The sequence below is a fragment of the Dipodomys spectabilis genome, unplaced genomic scaffold (genome assembly GCF_019054845.1).
Source record: "Dipodomys spectabilis isolate Male_0828 unplaced genomic scaffold, ASM1905484v1 ptg000039l, whole genome shotgun sequence".
NCBI lineage: Eukaryota > Metazoa > Chordata > Mammalia > Rodentia > Heteromyidae > Dipodomys > Dipodomys spectabilis.
This window is the reverse complement of record NW_024870716.1, coordinates 710,438-730,129: the sequence shown is the minus strand read 5'-3', so window position 1 is coordinate 730,129 and position 19,692 is coordinate 710,438. Positions and strand designations below refer to the sequence as shown.

Sequence of the window (19,692 nt, the reverse complement as noted above, 5' to 3'; positions counted from 1 at the left end):
AAGACAGGGGGTGATAGAGGGACTTGGTGAGATGATCATAAAGCTGAGAAGGTTCCCTTCCCCTCAGGAACTGAGCCAAACTTACCAGCGTAAATACACCTGCTCCTAGCACAGCATAGACTGCATGGAGCCAGGGTACCTGTGGGCAGAGGAAAAAATGGGCTTAGGATGGCTATCAGGGGCAGTGAGCAGGGCTGAGTCCAGAGGTTAGAGGACATGCACAACTCCTCACTCCATGTGGACATTTTAGGGAGGAATCCATGATTTTCTGGGTGCTCATGGTGGTGGTATGGCATGATGAGGTGACCCCAAGATAATCACTGAGGGACTGGCAAGGAGCTCCTAGCAAACCTGATTTTTAAAGTATTTATTTATTCCATGTATTTTGCAGATACTGGGGTTTGAACTCTGTCTCATAATTGCTCTATTTGCTTGCTTGGCTGGTGCTGTACCACATGAGCCATGCCTCTAGCCTTACATTTTGCTGGTTATTTTGGAGACAGAGTCTTGTGGAATTTTCTGCCTGAGCTAGCCTTGAGTCATGATCCTCTGGATTTCAGCCTCCTGAGTAGTTAGGATTACAGGCATGAGCCTGTAGTGCCAGATCTGGTATTTCTTCCCTCTATACAGCCCTAGGCTCCCACTGGAATAGGATGACACATGCAGCCAGTTCCCTGTCCTCTCTTCAGCCTAGGTTTGGCTAGGTGCTGTTTCTGCCTCCCAGTTTACCTTCATCCTAGTCTAGTGTGGAATCTGTCTGTCTCTTGATCAGAGGGCTCCTTGGACTTTCCCTAGGGGCAAGGAACTCAGCTGTGCAAGGGTATAGATTTAAATTCAGGGTGTGTGGGGTTGGGGGAATCTGAAGTCTGCCAGTTGTGGATGGTGGAGCTTGCTTCTGGAAGCCAGAAGAGCACCCCTTCCAACCTCTACTCCCCCAGGTCTTTCCCAAGGTCTCAGAGGCACCCAGCGGTGTGTGAAAACCCTACATGCCATGCTAACCCTTCCCTCTGCGGGGGCCTCCCAGGAAGCTTTCCAGAAGATTCCTGGAAACAAAGGCATCCCATTAGCTAGACCTCAGTCAATAATGGGTTCTTTGAAGTCCTAGGGCTCCTTCCTGTAACACCTCCTCATTGTAGATACACAGAGGGCCCCCAGGCCAGCTCCGGTCCCTCCTTTCGTCAACAGGATCCTGGGAAGAGCCAAAGAAATGCCAGCAGAACCAATCTTGATGTCTTGGATAGGGAGCCAAATGCCTCTAGGCTGGGGCTGGTTAGGATGGCATGGGTTGGGGAGTAAAGGAATACCCTCCCAGCCCTGGCAGATGTGTGATGAGGGGACCAGTACCAAGCCTGGCTGAGTTTGATACCTCAATAGGGCTCCAACGGATTCAAAGCTCATGCCCTTCCTGTGATGGCCCTAATCTACCTTTACAATCTTTGCAGTGGCCTGATTGCGTATATAGTCCCAGCTGGCATTCCCCAGGGCAGGCTGGACCGCACCCCCCCTTCCTTCCACTCACCAGGATTCTGCCTTTCTAGACTCAAGGCTGACTCCCCACCCCCATCAGGAACCCACAGTTGGTGCCCTCTCCTCCCTCACCCCTCCAGTGGCATGGGAGAATGGGAAAGGTGAAGCCGGATGCGACTCATGGGGCCAGGCAGGTGCCCAGACCTGCCAAGAAAGAAAGGCCTCCTTGTTTGCTTGCTGACACTGCCAACAAGCCTGGAGCAGGTGCCAAGAGGGGTTGGACAGGATGGCAAACTAGGGCTTTGGCCCTGGGCCTGCCCTGGAGGGTGCAGGAGAGGACAGCACCCAGGCAGCGAGCCCTCCCCACCCTTCCCATGGGCCTACAGGCTAGAGACACACTCACATATTGGAAGGGCAGGAGGATAGCTAGGATGAGGCCACTGAAGAAGAGGGTCATGAGCAGGACGAAGAGCACGCCCTGGCAGGAAGTGAAATCAAACTACGGAAAGATGAGAGAGACAAGAGAGAGGGCTGTCAGCGCTGAATCCACGGAACCCACCCTGAACCATGTACTGACCACAGGTTGCAGCCTACAGTCTTCCTTTTTCCCAAATGGCCTCCCTTGACCCAACTCACCCAATTACCTTTCCCCACCTCTGCCCCCTCCCCCATAGCTTAAAGCTCCCACGTGCCACTTCCCCTTGCCCATAGGCCTGGGAGCTGACCTTGGTCTGGAAGCTGAAGACGGTGACTGAGAGGCAGACGAGGGCCGTGATTCCCAGGCACAGCAGCACAGAGGTGGTGTTGTAGTAACTGACAGTGGGGAGAGGGGTCAGCCTCCGCCAGCAGTCTGCCCTCCTGTAGCCCTCCTCTCAGGCAACCCTTTGCTGCCAGGATCTGATCTCATGAGCTATGGTCTTAACCCTATTCCCAGGACCCTACCTCTCTAAGCTTCCTTAGTCTTTTTTTCTGATCCTTCCCTCCCCCATCATGCTTAGACTCACTGTCCTGTAAGAAGGATCTGGAATAGGTATGGGTATGGGTGGGAAAGGTTTGTGCTACTGCTTGGAGGTGGTTTATAGGTAATAGCAGGATCTGGGGGCTCTGTGTGTGTGTGTGTGTGTGTGTGTGTGTGTGTGTGTGTGTGTGTGTCCTGGGACTTGAACTTAAGGCCAAACTGCTGTCCCTGAACTGTTTTGTTCCAAGTTAGCACTCTACCACTTTTATCCACAGCTTCACTTCCAACTTTTTGCTGGTTAATTGGAGAGTATCACAGATTTTCCTACTTGGACTGGCTTCAAACCATGACCCTCCGATCTCAGCCTCCTGAGCAGTTATGATTACAGGCATGAGCCACCAGCACTCTGCTCTGGGGATTTTTGAGCTGTAGCCTGAGGGGCATTACCTTGATTCCCACCATCCTTGACACCTATCCCACTAACCTGGGTAGGTCCAGAGCCACTGATCAGGTAGGGGCTCAAGGAGTGAGCTCTAAGCTAAAGTTTCAGCCTGCCTGAGTGTCTCTGCCTTCACTCTAGTGACTGCAGGAATGATAGGGGTTGGGGTCAGCACTCTTCAGGTATGGCTAGATCCTGGCTGCAAGCCTCTCCACTCCTTCTATCTGACCCCCTTTACCTGGACAACATCCCAGTGAGGTAAGCCATCGACAGAGTCTGAAAGGGGAGACAGGGTAAAGGAATGTTCCAGTACTCAGACTCAAAGGGCCCAGGCACCCTCAAGTCTACCCATGCATGTGGCTCTCCATGCTAATTTGGCTTCATCCTGACATAGGTTCGTGTTCGGGACTCAGGCCCAGCTGAATAGCATCTCTCAGTCCAGCTTGTAGACTTCTCAGCCAGAAATCTCCTTTCTCACTAAGGCAGACCTGCTCTGATCCCCTGGTAAGACCCCACCCCCATTATCCTATCTCTGGGACTCCTATATAAACCTCATAAAAACTAGAGCATAAAGAACAGAGATTAAATGCAGAGGGAGAGGCTGAAGCCCTTTGGAAAGGGAGGGTGGGTGTCTTGCTGGAAGAAGTGGGGCATAATGCCTCTGCCCCCTAATAAACTCGCATTGGATGTCCCCAGTCCTTGGCCCTCAGAGCCCATGCTGCTGTTTCTGTCCTTCTGTCCACACAACCCCCCTCTGTCTCCAATCTACTCCAATCACTTACAAAGACGGTCAGCAGAATCAGGTTCCAAGGAAAGTGCCTCCTGCAAGGAAAGCCAGTGCCTCAGACCAGAGTTATTTACAAAGAGAGGTCTCATCCCCCCTGCCCTGCAGACTTATCAGAGCCTTTGTCCTCAACCATATTCCCCTGTGCTCCCATCTGTCCATCGACCCTGCTCCCACCTCAGGGGTGTCAGTGAAGGACTGGACTAATGGATAGCCTTAGAGAGGGATGGGGCCCTCTCAGTGGTGCATAGCACCTCGGTGGGAATTAGGGCTGGGGTCAGGACTTTCCCAGATCCCCAAACTGTTATCAATAATACCTGGGTCCAGAACAGCAAGCCAAGGTCAAGTAGGTTGCGAAGAACACAGCACTGTGGAGACAGGCAGATGGGTAAGTTCTCATCCAGATGTGACCCTCCCTCTAGCCCCTGCTTCATTCTACTCTCTGCCTCCCTTAACCATAAGGTACTAGACAGGATGGTGGAGGGCAGGGAGAAGAACATGGCTATCCTATCTGCTTGGTGGTCTAATGCCAGAAGAGAGGATAGGATGAGTCTGCTCCTAGCTGAATCTGAAGAGCCATAGGACAGCTGTTCCTGACCATGCGACCTAAAGTGGCCTTAAGGATACTACTTGTTATTTTATTTTATTCTTTTCTTGGTCCTGGGGTTTGAATCTGGGCCTAGGTGCTGTCTCTGAGCTCTCTTTTGCACTTGAGCCACAGTGTTACTTCTGGCTTTTTTGAATACTTTATTGGAGGTAGTCTCATGGAGTTTCCTGCCTGGGCTGGCTTTCGACTGCAACCCCCAGATCTCAACCTCCTGAGTAGCTTGGATTATGGGTATGAGCCACTGGTGCCCAGCCACTAATTATTACTTTAAAAGCTCCTATATACATTTTCTATGTGCTAAGCAGAGTGGGGGTTAGGGGGAGAGAATGCCAGTACTGGGACTTGAACTCAGGGTCTCATATTCCTGCTTAGTTTTTTCCATTCAAGGCTAGGGCTCTACTGCTTGAGCCATATCTGGTTAACTGGAGATAATAATCTCACAGGTTGGCTTTGATCTGTGGTCCTCAGATCTCATCCTCCTGAATAGCTAGGATTACAGATTAGCGCTTAGTTTAGGCAGAGTTTTTAAAGTGCATTATGGATACCAAAACAATCCTCCTTGCTTCACAGTGAGGCTAAGTGACTTTTCCAAGGTCAACCAATTGCCGTGTTACAGAAGCAGGATTGGAACCCAGATGCTCTGCCTCCAGGGAACTCACTTATAACTACTACCTCACATTACCTACCTCACATTACCTCTTCCAGTCACTACCTGTAAGAAGAAATCTTTTACTTTTTTTGCCTGAACTCCGGGCTTGGGCACTGTCCCTCAACTCTTCAGCTCAAGGCTAGCGCTCTACCACTTGAGCCACAGCACTACTTCGAGCTTTTTTTGCTTATGTGGTGCTGAGGAATCAAACCCAGGGCCTCATGCATGCAAGGCAAGCACTCTACCACTAAGCCACCTTCCCAGCCCCTCTTTTAGTTATTTTATTGTTGGTCAGTCCTGCTAGGCTATGATCTCATCCATACCTGGCTGAAGCTGGAAGTGGTAACTATGGAATGAATTTCAGGATCAGGGAGTCATGTGTGGTGGGAGGCAGAAGGGGACAATCCAGAAATAGTAACTGGGAGGCAAAAAAGCATGAAGGATGAAGGTTCAAGGGTAAGGTTAGTGTCACCATCAATGCATGGCGGCACTGCCCCTTTCTCCATCTCCTTCCTCTGTCTCTCACCTACCCTCCATAGCAGCAATTCCAAACATCTTCCTCCTCCAAACCCCTCAGGCTGCCTTACTGTCCAGCTGGCTACCTGATGTGTCCCAGAAAAATATGAGATAATGAGGTGGTGCTCTTCTGGCTCCTAGCCTGTCACCTGCAAACCTTATGTGGTGACATGACACTCCCATCCCTCTGCTCCCTTCCTAGGACAATCCTTCTCCCCCCCCCCCCCCCCCGCAGCCTCAGCTCTGGGGTTCATTCATCAACATGACCTTTCCTCTTCTTCTATCTTTCCCTCTTCTTTCCTTCTTTTTCCCCCTTCCATTCTCTTCTCTTTACTTTTGTGTCAGTCCTAGAACTTGAACTCAGACCCTGGGCACTTTTTAGCTTTTGTGCTTAAGGCTAGCACTCTACCACTTGAGCCATAGTATCACTTCTGGCTTTTTGCTGGTTAATTGGAGCTAAGAGTCTCTTGGATTTGTCTGCCCATTTGTCTGCAATCCTCAGATCTCAGCCTCCTGAGTAGCTAGGATTACAGGTATGAAATACCAGTATCTGGCCATGATCTCTCTCTCTCTCTCTCTCTCTCTCTCTCTCTCTCTCTCTTTCTTTCTTTCTTGGTTGATCAAGGGGCTTGAACTCTGGGCCTGGGTCCTGTCCCTCAGCTCTTCAGCTCAAGTTGAGCACTCTACCACTTGAGCCATAGCACCACTTCCAGCTTTTTCTGCTTATGTGGTGCTGAGGAATTGAACCCAGGGCCTCATGCATGCAAGGCAAGCATTCTTCCACTGAGCCACCTTCTCAGCCCCATGATCTCCTTCTTTAACCTCCCTACTAAAGATTTCCTCAACCCTTTTCTATCCTCTACATCTTCTCCCAGCTAGCTACAATTACTATCTACCCTGACAAAGTTGTCTCCACTTGTGATGTCTTCTTCTCCAGGTCCCTAACCCAGCAAACTCCACCTCTGCCTCAAAGACAGCTGGCTTGGCTACACCAGGGTGACCTTGTTGAGTCCAATTGACACTTACCTGACCTAACTTGTCATTACCTTACCAGACTTCTCAAAGTCTGCTCACTCCTATTGTTTCTCTGCTTCCATAATGACACACTTTTGGGTCCCTCTTCTCTCCCTGGACACTCCTAGTTTTCTTTCAGGGAGTCTGAACATGCCTGGTTCCTTCACTATAGGATCTACTCTCTTCACATTTTCCCTAGGTGGGTTCACTTGAACCTATATTTCAACATTCTTCTTTTTTTTTTTTTGTTGGCCATGGGGCTTGAACTGGGCCTGGGCACTGTCCCTGAGCTCTTCAGCTCAAGGCTAGCACTCTATCACTTGAGCCACAGCATCACTGAACCCTATATTTCATATCTCCATTTTCCTCCTCCACCCTGGACTGAAATATCTAGCTGCCTAATAGGCAGACCATATATATATATATATATATATATATATATATACACACACACACATACACATACACACATATATATGTACATATACATATATACACATATATATATACCTGAGATATATGTATGTATGTATTTCTCCCCATCCTGCAGAAGATGCTGTGCATCTGCCAAGCCACCCAGCTGGAGGCTTCAGCATCATTCTTCACATTTATCCTGTCACGCCCAATTAATCACCTGGATCTGTTAATCCTCCTACTCAGGCACTTCACAAATTTGCTGTCTCCCCTCCTTCTCCACCACCTCCCTTTGAGGGTGGGCCACTTCTTTCTCTTTCCTCGTCCTCCTGCCTCCAGCCCTGCCTTCCACCCTCCATGCTACAGGTGAGTCCATCCAGCCCATGGCTCCAAAGTCCAGCATCTCTCCAGCTCTGCTCTCACCATGCTCTGCCCTTCCACCCCACCCTTCTCATCACAACCTGTGCAAACTGTGCTTGCCACTCTAGTCCTGCTGCAAAGGACTGGCTAGCAAGTCTTTGGAGGCTTCCTCTTCCAGGAGGCTTTCTCTGCACCATGCGGTCCCCTCAACTAACCCCAGATCATGACTAGCTCACCTGATGCCCCAGATATTAATCTGTTTTCCTACCAGCTAACCAAGAGGGCTTGCACCTGGTAGGTGCTCCTTAAATATTTATGGATGAAAAGAGAAAACAAATAGAACCAGGCAATGGAGGAGCTGAGACAAGCCTATCAACTTGTCACCCTGCTCACGCAGGTCAGCAGATCTGTTCTGCCCATGACCTCATTCTTTTTCTTGCTGTGGGGCTTGAACTTGGGGCTCACTGAGCTCTTTTGCTCAAGCTAGTGCTCTACCACTTTGAGCCACAGCACCATTCTAGTTTTCTGGTGATTAATTGAAAGGACTTTTTACCCTGGGCTGGCTTTGAACCATGATCCTCAGATCTCAGCCTCCTGAGTAGCTAGGATTACAAGCATGAGCCACTGGTACCAGGCTTCACCCCGTTCTTCTTTTGATCTCACTTGAGTCACTGGTCAGTCACTTAACAACAATGACAATAATAGTATCCTTGTGTATGTGTTTCTTGGGTGTGGGTCCTGTCACACTGGCCAGACTAGAAGCTTCCTGAGGGCAAGGGCCTTGTTTCTCCAGTCTTTCAACCCTTAACAAAGAATTAGTGAAAACATAGAACAACCCAAGATCTAGGGTCTATCATGCAATTTTAGAGCCAAGTGCCAGCACTCACAAACCCTGGCCTGCTATGACTACTGTGTGGCTGTGGATGAGTCATTTAATAGCCAAGTCTAAATTCCCTGCTTGGCTGAACAGGAAGATGGGTACTGGCCCGAGGAGAGGATGCAGATGAAGCATTTGGTGCAGGCACAGCTCCTGGATGGGAGCTACTATTATGTAATTAAAAACTGTCTGGTAGACAGTCTCCCACTTTTCCTCCTCTTCCTGGCTTTTCCCTCCTTGTTCTGCAGCAGCCATTCTGGCTCAATGGGAGCAATCAGACAATAAGGTGAGGACCCAATGGACAGAGACAACAGGGACTTTGGGAAAGCAAAGCTGGTATAATGTGTGTGGGGGGGGGAGGGGGGGGACTCTGGTGCCCCAGGGGGCAAGAATGAGTCAGGAAAGGGTGAATAGCTGAATGCACGTCAGAGACTGAGCCTCAGGGCCTGGGATGGTTTGTTTACAAGAGTGTCAAGACTGGGAGTGAGACTCAGGTGAAGGTTAGTTACCAAACCCAAAGTCCTTCCCCAACTTGTCCTGTTCTAGGACCCAGTCCTGTAGATAGCAGAGTACATAGGGTAAGGGCATGAGTTTCACCATCAGACACGCCTGAGTTTCTATCCTGGCTCTGCTACTTAGGAAGCAATAACTTCTCTCTGCCTCGGTTTCCTCATCTGTACAATGGAGGGGTGTAATTATAGTACCTGTTTGGTAAGTTATTGAAAGGATGAGTGAAAATTATTTGAAAAGCACTTTGCACAGGGCCTCATGAATAGGAAAAGAACTTAAAATATTCTCTTTGTTATTGTTGCTGTTCTAAAAGGAGGAGGTTAAGGACCAGGCACCAAGAGCTCACACCTATAATCTTAGCTACCAAGGAGGCAGAGATCTCCATGCAAAGCCAGCCCAGAGAGAGAAGTCCATAAGACTCATCTCCAATTAACCATAAAAAAGCCAGGAAGGGGCTGGGAAGGTGGCTCAGTGGTAGAGCACTTGCCTTGCATGCCTGAGGCCCTGGGTTCAATTCCTCAGCACCACATAAGCAAAAAGAAAAAAAGCCGGAAGTGGCGCTGTGGCTCAAGTGGTAGAGTGCTAGCCTTGAGCTGAAGAGCTGAGGGACAGCGCCCAGGCCCAGAGTTCAGGCCCCACGACTGGACCAAAAAAAAAAAAAAAAAGCCAGGAAGGTGAGCTGTGGCTCAATGGTAGAGCAGACAGGAAAAACAAAACAAAACAAAATAACTCAGGGACTGCAGCCAGTCCCTGAGTTCAAGCCCCAGGATTCACACACACATACACACACACACACACACACACACACACACACACACACACACACACACAAAGGAAGTCACCAGGACAGTGTTTCTGGGGAGAGCACTTGGTGTGCTAAAGGCCATAAGATACTCCAGGACTCCAACAGGAGTTGCTCTGGGACCAAGTGGGATGAGTTGAGGGGTGAGAAGAGGACAGGGAAAAATCCCAGGTCAGCTTCCCAGGAAAGGTCATCCCAGGAAAAGGTCATCCTAGTAGTGGGGCTCCAAGCACCCAAAGGTACTCACTCCATATCCATCTCCTTTCTCCTCTCCACCTGCATCTACCCTGGAGCCAGCCAGCACATTTCTGTTCTCTGTCTGGACAAGGTGAAGAGATGATCTAGATTCTACCACTTAGAGGCCAAATTCTCATGACCCTCTCTCCAGACTCCCAACAGACAGACAGACAGACAGACAGACACACACACACACACACACACACACACACACACACACACACACACACGAGTGGACTAGACTCTGCCCTGTTTGCTGAGCTTGCTTGTTTCTGGGCTGTCCCCTGTTTTCATCTACATAGAGCATGGTGTCCCCAAAACCCTCCCACAGAAGGCCAGAGAGCCACCCAAGAACTCCACTCCTAAGTTCTCAAGGGGCTAAGGCTGCCAGACAGTGCTGACGTGTCGGGAGCCATGCCAACCTGCCATGTGGGTTGGTTGAGATGGCTGTCCCTGGGGGTCTCATTAGCTTTACACACAGTGTTTCTCAGTGCCCCAAGACATAGGCCTCCCTCTGGTTTGCAGATGGGGCATCCTAGGAAAGGCCCTAAGCTGAGCCTACTGTCCTATCAGATTCTCTATGCAGAAACAGGCAGGGCAGTGTAGTGTGCAGGCTCCTAAGTCCTGAGGATCTGTCCCCCGCCTAGTGTGTCCCCCCTTGCTGTCTGAGATCCCTGTCCAGCTCCCAATCTGTCCAGGTCCCTATATATCACACATACCACATGCATTCTCACATCCATGATTTTTGCTTTAAGCCACTCATCTCTTGGAAATGATCTGCCCTCCTGGTTGATCCTTTAAGGTACACTCCTTGATGTGGACTGAGAAACCTAGTGTGTTAGCTTCCCTCCGCCCATCTTCCTGCACAGTGCACTTGAGCACGTGGCTAGTTCCACCCATCACCGCCCCCTGCAGGCAGAGGCCTTCTCCTCCCAGCAGCCTCAGACTGGGCTGGGCCCACAGTGGCAGTGGAGGGATACTGAGAGTGAGCAGCAGTTCTCTGACCTCAGGGTGGATCTTACCTGGAATCATGCAAGTAAGAGGTAGGTCCAGGATCATCTACAACTTCAAGCCTCTTCCCTAAATTCCCTACCATGTTCTTTAAAGAGTATGAGATTAACAGAAGCCAGTGGCTCAAGGGTTGAAAGGAGACTGCCAAGCAGAGGGATTAAGGACACAAGCTGTAACTTGAATCCCAGATCTACCATGGACTAGCTATGTAACCATAGACAAATCACTACTGACTACCTGTGGTACCTTGGGCAAATTACCTAACCTCTCTGAGCCTTCGTTTTCTGAGGTAATCGTAGCCAATGCAGGTAAAGATCAAATGCAATAGTGTACACCAAGCACCCAGAACAATACCCAGCCCTTATTAGGCACTCTTTAAGTGGTGGTTGTTATGATTAATAATTTCATAAGCATTAATAACAATGTTCATAAGAGTAGCAATATTATCATTAGTGTGGTTCAAGGTGTTCCAGGGCCCTCCCTCTATAGCCCAGGTACTGTGTCTCTCCAGTCCTGGGTCTCTCAACTTGTGCAGGTGCTAGAGCCTGTCCTTACCTCCTGCCTGCCTCATCAGTTCCAAATAACCTCAAGTGAAACTTCTGGTTAGGCTCTACAGCCAGCAACATGGAACAGGGCTGGAGGGTTTATGAAGACGGTCCCCATAGAGTGAGGGAAAGGCATAGGCTTGCACTCGCACAGGAGTCTTCTCTGGGAAGGGGTGAAGCTGGGGTATACTTACTATGATGCCCAGTACCAGCCTGGATTGGCCTGGACATAGTCTTTAACAGGGTCACTGCAGAAAAAAGGGGAGATGGCGAATCAGAAATTACTCAAGGTCTCTGCTTCTGGGTCAATATCTGGCACCTACCCTACACAATTCTCAGGACTTCGGAGGAAGGGAGAGGGATGTGGTCCCTGGAGGGACAGGAGTCTGGATCTCATCATAGGCTGAAGCCTAAGAATGCCTGGCTGTGTGGCTGGTGGGGGGGTCAAGCAGTTTGTCTGCCTCATGGACACCTGCTGCCCTGAGGATCACCAAGTCCTCTGCACACTGGATGGGATCTCCTCACATTGGGCATCCTTAAAGGGTTCCACTGACCTTCCTCATCCAATCTCTCCAAGGGTACATTCTGTGTGTGTGTGTGTGTGTGTGTGTGTGTGTGTGTGTGTGTGTGCTGGTCCTGGAGCTTGAGCTCTATCTCTGAGGCCTGAGCATTATCCTTGAGCTTTTTTTTTTTTTTTCTCAAGGCTAGCACTCTACTACTTGAGCCATAACTTCACTTTCAGCATTTTTTTTTTTTTTTGGTCATGGGGCTTGAACTCTGGGCCTGGGCACTGTCCCTCTGCTCTTCAACTCAAGGCTAGCACTCTACCACTTGAGCCACACCACCACTTCTGGCTTTTTTTTTCTGTGTATGAGGTACTGAGGAATGGAACCCAGGCCTCATGCATGGGAGTCAAGCAATCTACCACTGAGCTACCTTCTCAGCTCTCAGGGTTTTTTTTTTTTTAAAATGTTTAATTGGAGATAAGAATCTCACAGACTTTCCTGCCTAGGCTGGCTTCAAACCATGATCCTCCTATCTCAGCCTCCTGAGTAGCTAGGATTTCAGGCATGAACCACTGGCAGCAGGCTACCAAGGGAACATTGTAAATGAGGTCTGATGCCCCTAGAGGTGGCAGCCCTCACCACCAACTTACCAGAAGGTAAAGAGAGCCACAACACCCAAGGTCACCAGTAACTGGATCAGCAGGATGGTATAGACCTGGTTGGGGGGGGGGGGGGGGAGAGGGGGAGCTCAGTTTGAAGCTAGGTAGATTCAGTTCCTCTCCCCCACCTAGGCTCAGGGAGACCCTCCCCTCCCCCAGTTCCTAGGAATCCACTGGAATCTCTAGCTACATTTTCTGGGCTCTTGACCTTCTTTCTCAGGGGTCCTGGATAGACCCAAAACAAGGAGGAGAGAAAGGTACCTTATAGCCAGGACCCCTCCCCCGAAAGGAAGCAGCCCCCCCACAGGACCCAGAGATGTGCAGGCGGCTTCTGGGGTGACACTGAATGAGTAGAAGCCATGAGCTGGATGGCAAGAGAAGATGGAGGGAATGGCTTCTGCTGGCAGAGGCTGGTCCCCAATCAGCCCACTCAACCCTCTCCAGTCCTAGAAAGTCAGTACCTTTCTGATGAAGACACGGCGAACTTTCTGGTCATCCCAGCTGAAGGTGGAGAAGAGTTCATGATGTCCGGTGGGGAAACCACTGTCATAGCTGGAGCTGCTGCCTGGTGGGCAGGTGCAGGGCTGTGAACCAGGGCTGTGAACCTGCCACCTGCTCAAAGCTGCCTTCCCCTCAGGCTGGTTCTGGGGACCACCGATGCGTTCCTGCTCCAGCCCACTTCAGCCCACCCCCTCTTCTCATTGGAGCTTCCTGCTCTGGGTCCCAGAAATGAACTCTTTCCCCTCCCTCTCCCTCCACCCTGGCTAGGGCTCTGCCATACAAATGTGTCCCTGCCCTCTGCTCTGTCTATCCCCAGTTGTGGACACTTTGGGTACTTGTGTCCAAGAACCAGAAAAGGGACAGCCATTTTACAGGCTACTCAGCATAAACCAAGATCAAAGTTCTGGGTCTTGGCTTGCTTTGAGGCCTTTGAGAGCTGGGGACTGAGAACATCAGAGCTTCTGATGCTCTGGCTGGAAGCCAAAGTCTGGTTGAGGTTGGAGGACAGGTCAAGAAAGTGGTGGGAATGAGGGGCAAAGGTTCAGGACCTGGTCTCAGAACTCAGGCTTTTGGATGAGCATGGACTCCACAATCAAGTAGACTCACAGGTGGGTCCATTGTCCTGTAGGTCTGAATGGTTATGTGACCTAGAGTAAGTCATGACCTTTTCCGAGTTCACTCTTTTCACCAGTCCTGGGACTTGAACCGAGGGTCTGGGAGCTGTCTCTGAGCTTTTTTAAACTCAAGGCTAGCATTCTACCACTTGAGTCACACAGCTTCACTTCTGACCCTTAGTCTCATGGGCTTTCTTGCCCAGGCTGGCTTTGAATCATGCTTCTCTGAGCCTCTTCTGCTATGGGGTGGTAATGCCTACTTCATAAGGACCAAAGGAGATAAAAATGAATGCCTGTGAGCTCCGTGCCTGGTGGGGACTATACCCTCTTCTTATGCACCTCCTCATGGCTATTCCAAAGTCTTCAAATGTGTCCACTCTGGTCCCTTCTGCTGCTCCCACCAGGTCTCCCCACTGCACATCATTCAAATTCAAGTTACTAATAAAGTTTCCATGGGAACTGGATGCCTATAATCCTAGCTACTCAGGAGGCTGAGAACTGAAGATCTGGTTCAAAGCCAGCCCAGGCAAGAAAGTCCATGAGACGCTTATCTCCAATTAAGCACCAAAAAAAGATAGAAGTAGAGCTGTGGCTCAAGAGGTAAGGCACTAGCCTTGAGCAAAAAAGCTAAGGATAGTGCCAGGCCTGAGTTCAAGTCCCAGTACACAATCTCTCTCTCTCTCTCTCTCTCTCTCTCTCTCTCGCACGCTCGCTCGCTCTCTTGCTCTCTTGCTCTCTCGCTCTCTCTCCCTCTCCTTTTCTCTCTCTCTCTCCCCCTCCTCTCTCTTTCTCTCCCTCTCTCTCTCTCTCTCCCTCTCACTCTCATTATCTTTCTCACATACACATAGCCTTCATGATTAGAGTCCTTCAGCCTTCTGCACATTCCTCTCTCCTTTTCTCCACCTGCTCTCTTGCCTCTGGATCTCTGTGCATCCTATTCTTTCAGCTCTCTTCTCTGTCTCTTCACCAGGCTCACCCACAGCATCCTTCAGAGCTCGATGTGGATGCCCTTTGCTGTGGAAGCCTTCCTGAACAGCCAGGTGGGCCAGGTGACCTGCCCAGGCCTATGTCACTGCTTCTATGTCACCATGTGGTATACAAGTCCACTCTGCAAAGAAGAGACCCTGGCAGTCCTGTGCTCTCCTCAAATGAGATCACTGCTGACACTGCAGGTATCACACGTGGACCAAAAGGTATATAGCATTTTCTGCCTTGACAGTTTCTTGGAAAATATTTCTTGAAGCAAAGCAGCAATCTACTCAGGGCCTAGACATCAACCTTTAACCCCATACCTCACATTTCTGCTTACTCCTCTGCCACCCAAATGGCCAGGCTGCAGAGGGGTACAGAGGAGAGAGGCAGGGGGTGGGGTGGGGAGGGAGGGAGCAGTCCTGACGACGTCAGGGGGCAGAGAGAAGGGCTCCCACAAATCAGACCTTTTGGGATCCGGTGGTAGTTGACTCTAGGGTTGGTCCTCAGGCCTTTATGCCCATGGGCTTTGTGGGAAGAGGTATAGACCATAGTAGTGGTCACTCACTCCTGTGAGTTAAGGCTGTGTAGGGGCATTGTCCCTGGATCCCTTCTAGAATTCTGCAGGTGATGGGATAGAAGGTGGGGGGAGGGGAGATGGAGGGGCTGCTTGAGCACCCTGAATTGGCTGAAGAGGACAGAAGAAGGGCCCTTCCTTGCAGCCTATGGGCAGCTGTGCATTCCTAGCTCCAAGACAAAACTGTTTCTGGCTGCTCAGCCCTGCAATGGAGCTCTCATTGCCGGTGCTTTGATCCACAGGAGTGATCACTGCCGGCGAGGGTACCTGTGACTATATCTAGCTGCAAATAACATGGGGCTCGTGCCCACACTACCTGCCCCAGACTGTGCCTCAGAAGGCAACAAAGACTAGGGAAAGGGCCAGGAGACAAGGACAGCAATTGAGGAGTTGAATCCCGAGCCCTGTCCCAGATCCCCAGCAATCCTAGGGCCTCTGTGGAAACTCTACTTCACTGTGTAAGTGCTGCACCCCCTCACTGACACCTGGGCCAGTCATAGCTGTGCCCAACTGCGGGGGTTACTCTGCCCCTTCCTACCCACTCACTTCCCTGACACCTTGTCTGCATCTCTCCTCTAGATTAGACCCTGGCTTTTGTCCACTATCTATCACTTCTATTTGCCCTAGCTCAATCAAGTGGAGGGAGAAAGTCCCCTCTTCCCTATCGAAGACCATCCAGACTACAGACATCACATTTCTCTTTTCACAAAATGGTCCTCCAAAGTTTAAACCTTTGATAATACAGCTTCACACAACAACCACACAGTACATCACACGTGGGCAACTTCCCACCTACTCCCCACTCCCACCTGATGCTTCATACTCCAGAAGCTTAGAAGACTTACTGGGATCCACATAGGCCCAGCTTGGGTGGAGAGGCACAGCCGTGGGGGCTGGGGGGAAGGCCCCAGCCTTCAGCCCCTCCCCAGAGGTGGCCTCCTCATAGGAGGGTGGGGCCGAGGGCACTGCCGGAGCCTCCTTCTTCTCACCATTGGCCTGCTGCTGGCCCTCCGTCCCAGGGGCCTTGTTAGCCACGGAGAGCTGTGAGGGTAGAGGCAGAGAGACAGTCATCAGGGAACAAGAGCCTTCCAATCACTCCTCACCAGCCCCTCGATTCCTGGAACCTCCCTAAGTGCTCTTCCACCTGTGCTAGGGAAGATGGAAGGGACAGACGAGAACCTCCTTCGTTTATAGATGGCAGGATTGGACTCAGGGACATCGGGGCCCACCAAGGGCACACACTGGCTGAGATGAGCACAGGAAAAAGAAAATTTTGGACAGATGCTGGTGGGTGTAAACCTAGCTACTTAGGAGGCTGGGATCTGGGATGGCAGTTTGAAGCCAGCCCAAGCAAAGAAGTCCAGGAGCCAGGAGTGCAACTGTAGCTCAAGTGGGAGAGTGCTAGATTGACCAAAAAATAAATAAATAAATAAAAGCTCAGGGACAGCACCCAGGCTCTGAGTTCAAGTCCCTAGATTGGTACTCCCCCCCACAAAAAAAAGACAAGAGAAAGAAGTGGCCTGGGAAGATGGCTCAGTGGTAGAGCGCTTGCCTTGCATGCATGAGGCCCTGGGTTCAATTCCTCAGCACCACATAAGCAAAAAGAAAAAAAGCTGGAAGTGGCACTGTGGCTCAAGTAGTAGAGCGCTAGCCTTGAGCTGAAGAGCTGAGGGACAGCACCCAGGCCCAGAGTTCAGACCCCATGACCGGACCCCCCCCCCAAAAAAAAAAAAAAAAAAAAAGAAGAGAAAGAAGTGAAGGAAGGGAGGGAGGGAGAGAAGAAATTCTTAGTAGTGTTCATTCTCACTGGGTCTCTATGGTTCCAGAAAAGCATCTGGCCCACAACAGACCCTTGAAAGTACTAGAAAAAAGCTTCCTTCATTCCATCTTCCTGCCACTTTGCTTGCTGTATTTCAGTCCCCATTCTCAAATAAGGGAAACTGAGGACCAGAGCGGTTAGAGTGACTCATGCAAGGTCACAGAGCCATACATGGCCTGTTGGTGTAGTCATCATCCACTAGGACTGGCCCCCTTCTGCTGGGCTGGACATATACAAGGAGAATGAAGGATGGGAAAGAGAAATGCAGCAAAGAGAGAGGGAAAGGGATTTGAGAGAAAAGAGGAAGGGGATCACAGGGTGGAAGGAGGGCAGCTCCCCCACCCCCCTTGTCCTCAGCCTCTCCTCCAACCAGAATCACAGAATGTCTCTACTGAAAAGGAATGACATCCACAAGACATTGCTTACACAAATGAGGGAAGCAAGGTCCAGAAGGAAATGAACCCATAGCTTGTTAGGACTCAAACTCCATAGGCCCTCAGTCCCATGATGAGCAATTTCACCTTGGTGGAAGGATGTAAGCCAGGACAAGCAAAGGAGAGATGGGCATGGCAGTGAATGTAAAAACAGGCATTGACCTCAGAAGGTGCTGTTTAAGTCTGCCTGGTTGAATTGAAGGACTGCTGAGAAAGAGTGTGGGTAAGCTCCTTGTAGAACTGCCGGCTGGTCAACCCAGTCTTCTGGTTGGTTTGATGCAGTCTAAGGACCCTGAGGCTAGGGGAGGCTTGTGCTTCTCCCAGAAAACTTGTGTTGAGAGTTGTGGAGCAAGGCTGAGGAGGCAGGGACAGTTACTCCAGGAAAGAAAGTAGCAGTGATGGGTGATTGGTGCAGTGAGGTAAGGTAGAAGGGAAGGCTCACATAAGGGCTGCTCTTCAGTTATACCATCCCCAACATCCCCAGACCTTGGAGAAGGACCAACTGTGGGAATTCATCCTTCCCATTCCCTGACCCCTTCATCTGTGGGCAGGCCCAGGAAAACCTACCTCAGCCCCTCTCCGGCCACTCAGTCCCTCCCCGCAGCCTTCTAGTCCTTCCCCCCACCCCACATGCATAAGGCATTCCCAAGTGATGTCTAGCCAATGGCAGGAGGTAGTATCACCCAATGACATCATTTTGAGGCTCCAAAGAGAGCTTAGCTTAAAAACAGGGAAAAGGCGGGGGGCGGGGGGCAGGTAATGCTGAGGGGTAATGCTGAAGGATGCTATTGGTTCTGAGGTTTGTCTCAGAAGATAGAAGTGGGGATAGGTAGGGTCTTCTCCTATTTTCTCTGCCCAATCCTTACTATCTCCAAACAGAGGGCCAGAGGACCCTCCCCCTTTGCCCTAGGCCCTAGTGGTTGTATAATTCCACAGGCTGTTGATGTTACATAACCAGACTGGGCCAGCTAAGTCTCTGCCCAACCCCTCCTCTCCAATTCAGGCCTAAAATGGGGGGGGGGGAGGGGAGGAGATTATGTTTTTATTCGGTCTCATACTGGCCAAAATCAAAACAAAAAATCAGAGCATCCTGATGCAGGGTTGCCACAGCAACCCCCAACCATAGGAGATGTATCCAGCTCTCTGGATGAGGAATAATGACAGCGAATTGTGGGAGACATTCACCGAGGGCTCAAAAAATACAGGGTAGGTCTGCCATGGAAGGGATGCTCATAGGTGCTGTCTCTCAAGCCTCATGGTGTACACACACACACGCACACACACACACAATCACACAATCACACAGTCAGTCACACAGATCACCCAGGCTGGATGATCTGAAAAGTCTTGCAGTGCCAAAGCAGGGGGTGAAAGAGAGCTGGGGGTAGAGAAGAGCTTTGGGGATGGGAAGAGCTAACTTATTCCTTGAAGTGGGCATTTTTGAGGGGGTCCTCTGATTTCAGTGAGGGCCCCAGAGGACCTACACACTGGAGCCGGTGAAGACTGAAGACTGCGTAGAGTGGTCCAGAAAGCTTGCTCAGGATGACAGGGATACAGGGAGTCCGGAGGATGGAGGATGGGTGCAAGCAGGGGGTGGGGGGTGGTGGCAGGGAGCGGGAACAAAGATGCCAGTACCTTTCCCTGGGTCATGGTGCCGTCTCTGGAGGAAGAGGCGTCCCTAGGCAGGGGCGGCCGCTGGGGTCACCGCAGCCTGTATGCGTCTCTTTCCTTCCCCCGCGTGGGTTCTAGCAACATCCACTGCAGCCCGGCCAGGCAGACTGGAACGTACCATCTGCGCAGGGGAAGGGGGGGGGGCGGGGGGGAGGATGGACCGAAAGAGGATGCTGCAGATTAGCAAGTCCAGGGAGGAGGCTTGCACTACCCCCTTCTCTGCTGGGGCTCCCCGAGTACCTTCACCCCTCCCCTGGGACAAGGAGTGCGGGATGCTGTGGAGCAGCCCAAGTGGATGAGTCCGAGGTCGGGGGAGGGGGTTACAGGAGGAGGTGCGGGGGACTCCGTGACACCCGACCAGCTGATGCTGCCTGCTTGCCAGCCTGCTGGTAACCAGAGCTGGTGTCAGGGCCTTGGTCTCTCCGCCATCTCTGCTGCAGACAGGCTCCAGCCTCCTGGTTGGCCTCATTGTTTGGATGTGGCCCTGGTTTTTGTCTCTGTCTCTCTCTTCTCATTGTCTATTTCATCATCCACAGTAGACTGGGCATCTTGTCTACCCTGTCTGCTCCTAACAGGATCCCTGGACCCTGAGTTTCTATGGGCCTTCTACAAGCTACTGGCTATCTCTCCCAGGCCTGGGTTTTCTCATCTGTGAAACAGAGCAAGAGTGTCCTCTGTTCTTCTCTTAAGATGTGGTTGAGGGGATGTAGCATCTCTTTTTTCATTCTGTTGGGCCATTTCAACAGTTCTTT

At 50.9% G+C, this 19,692-nt stretch overlaps 1 protein-coding gene across 1 annotated transcript in view; it reads right to left on the bottom strand.

The window, feature by feature from the left end:
- The window catches only part of Faim2 (Fas apoptotic inhibitory molecule 2), a 37,118-nt gene extending 18,096 nt beyond the window's left edge, over nucleotides 1-19,022 (bottom strand). Inside the window, exons 1-11 of the mRNA XM_042677674.1 lie at nucleotides 18,905-19,022; nucleotides 15,862-16,057; nucleotides 12,817-12,920; nucleotides 12,347-12,411; nucleotides 11,385-11,438; nucleotides 3,966-4,016; nucleotides 3,647-3,686; nucleotides 3,103-3,140; nucleotides 2,193-2,280; nucleotides 1,871-1,966; nucleotides 86-139 (exon numbers count right to left, since the gene is read on the bottom strand). Of these exons, the coding sequence (XP_042533608.1) occupies nucleotides 86-139; nucleotides 1,871-1,966; nucleotides 2,193-2,280; nucleotides 3,103-3,140; nucleotides 3,647-3,686; nucleotides 3,966-4,016; nucleotides 11,385-11,438; nucleotides 12,347-12,411; nucleotides 12,817-12,920; nucleotides 15,862-16,057; nucleotides 18,905-18,919 (801 nt within the window). The 5' untranslated portion in view covers nucleotides 18,920-19,022. The remainder of the gene's footprint in view (nucleotides 1-85; nucleotides 140-1,870; nucleotides 1,967-2,192; nucleotides 2,281-3,102; nucleotides 3,141-3,646; nucleotides 3,687-3,965; nucleotides 4,017-11,384; nucleotides 11,439-12,346; nucleotides 12,412-12,816; nucleotides 12,921-15,861; nucleotides 16,058-18,904) is intronic.
- Between the last annotated feature and the right edge of the window lie 670 nt (nucleotides 19,023-19,692).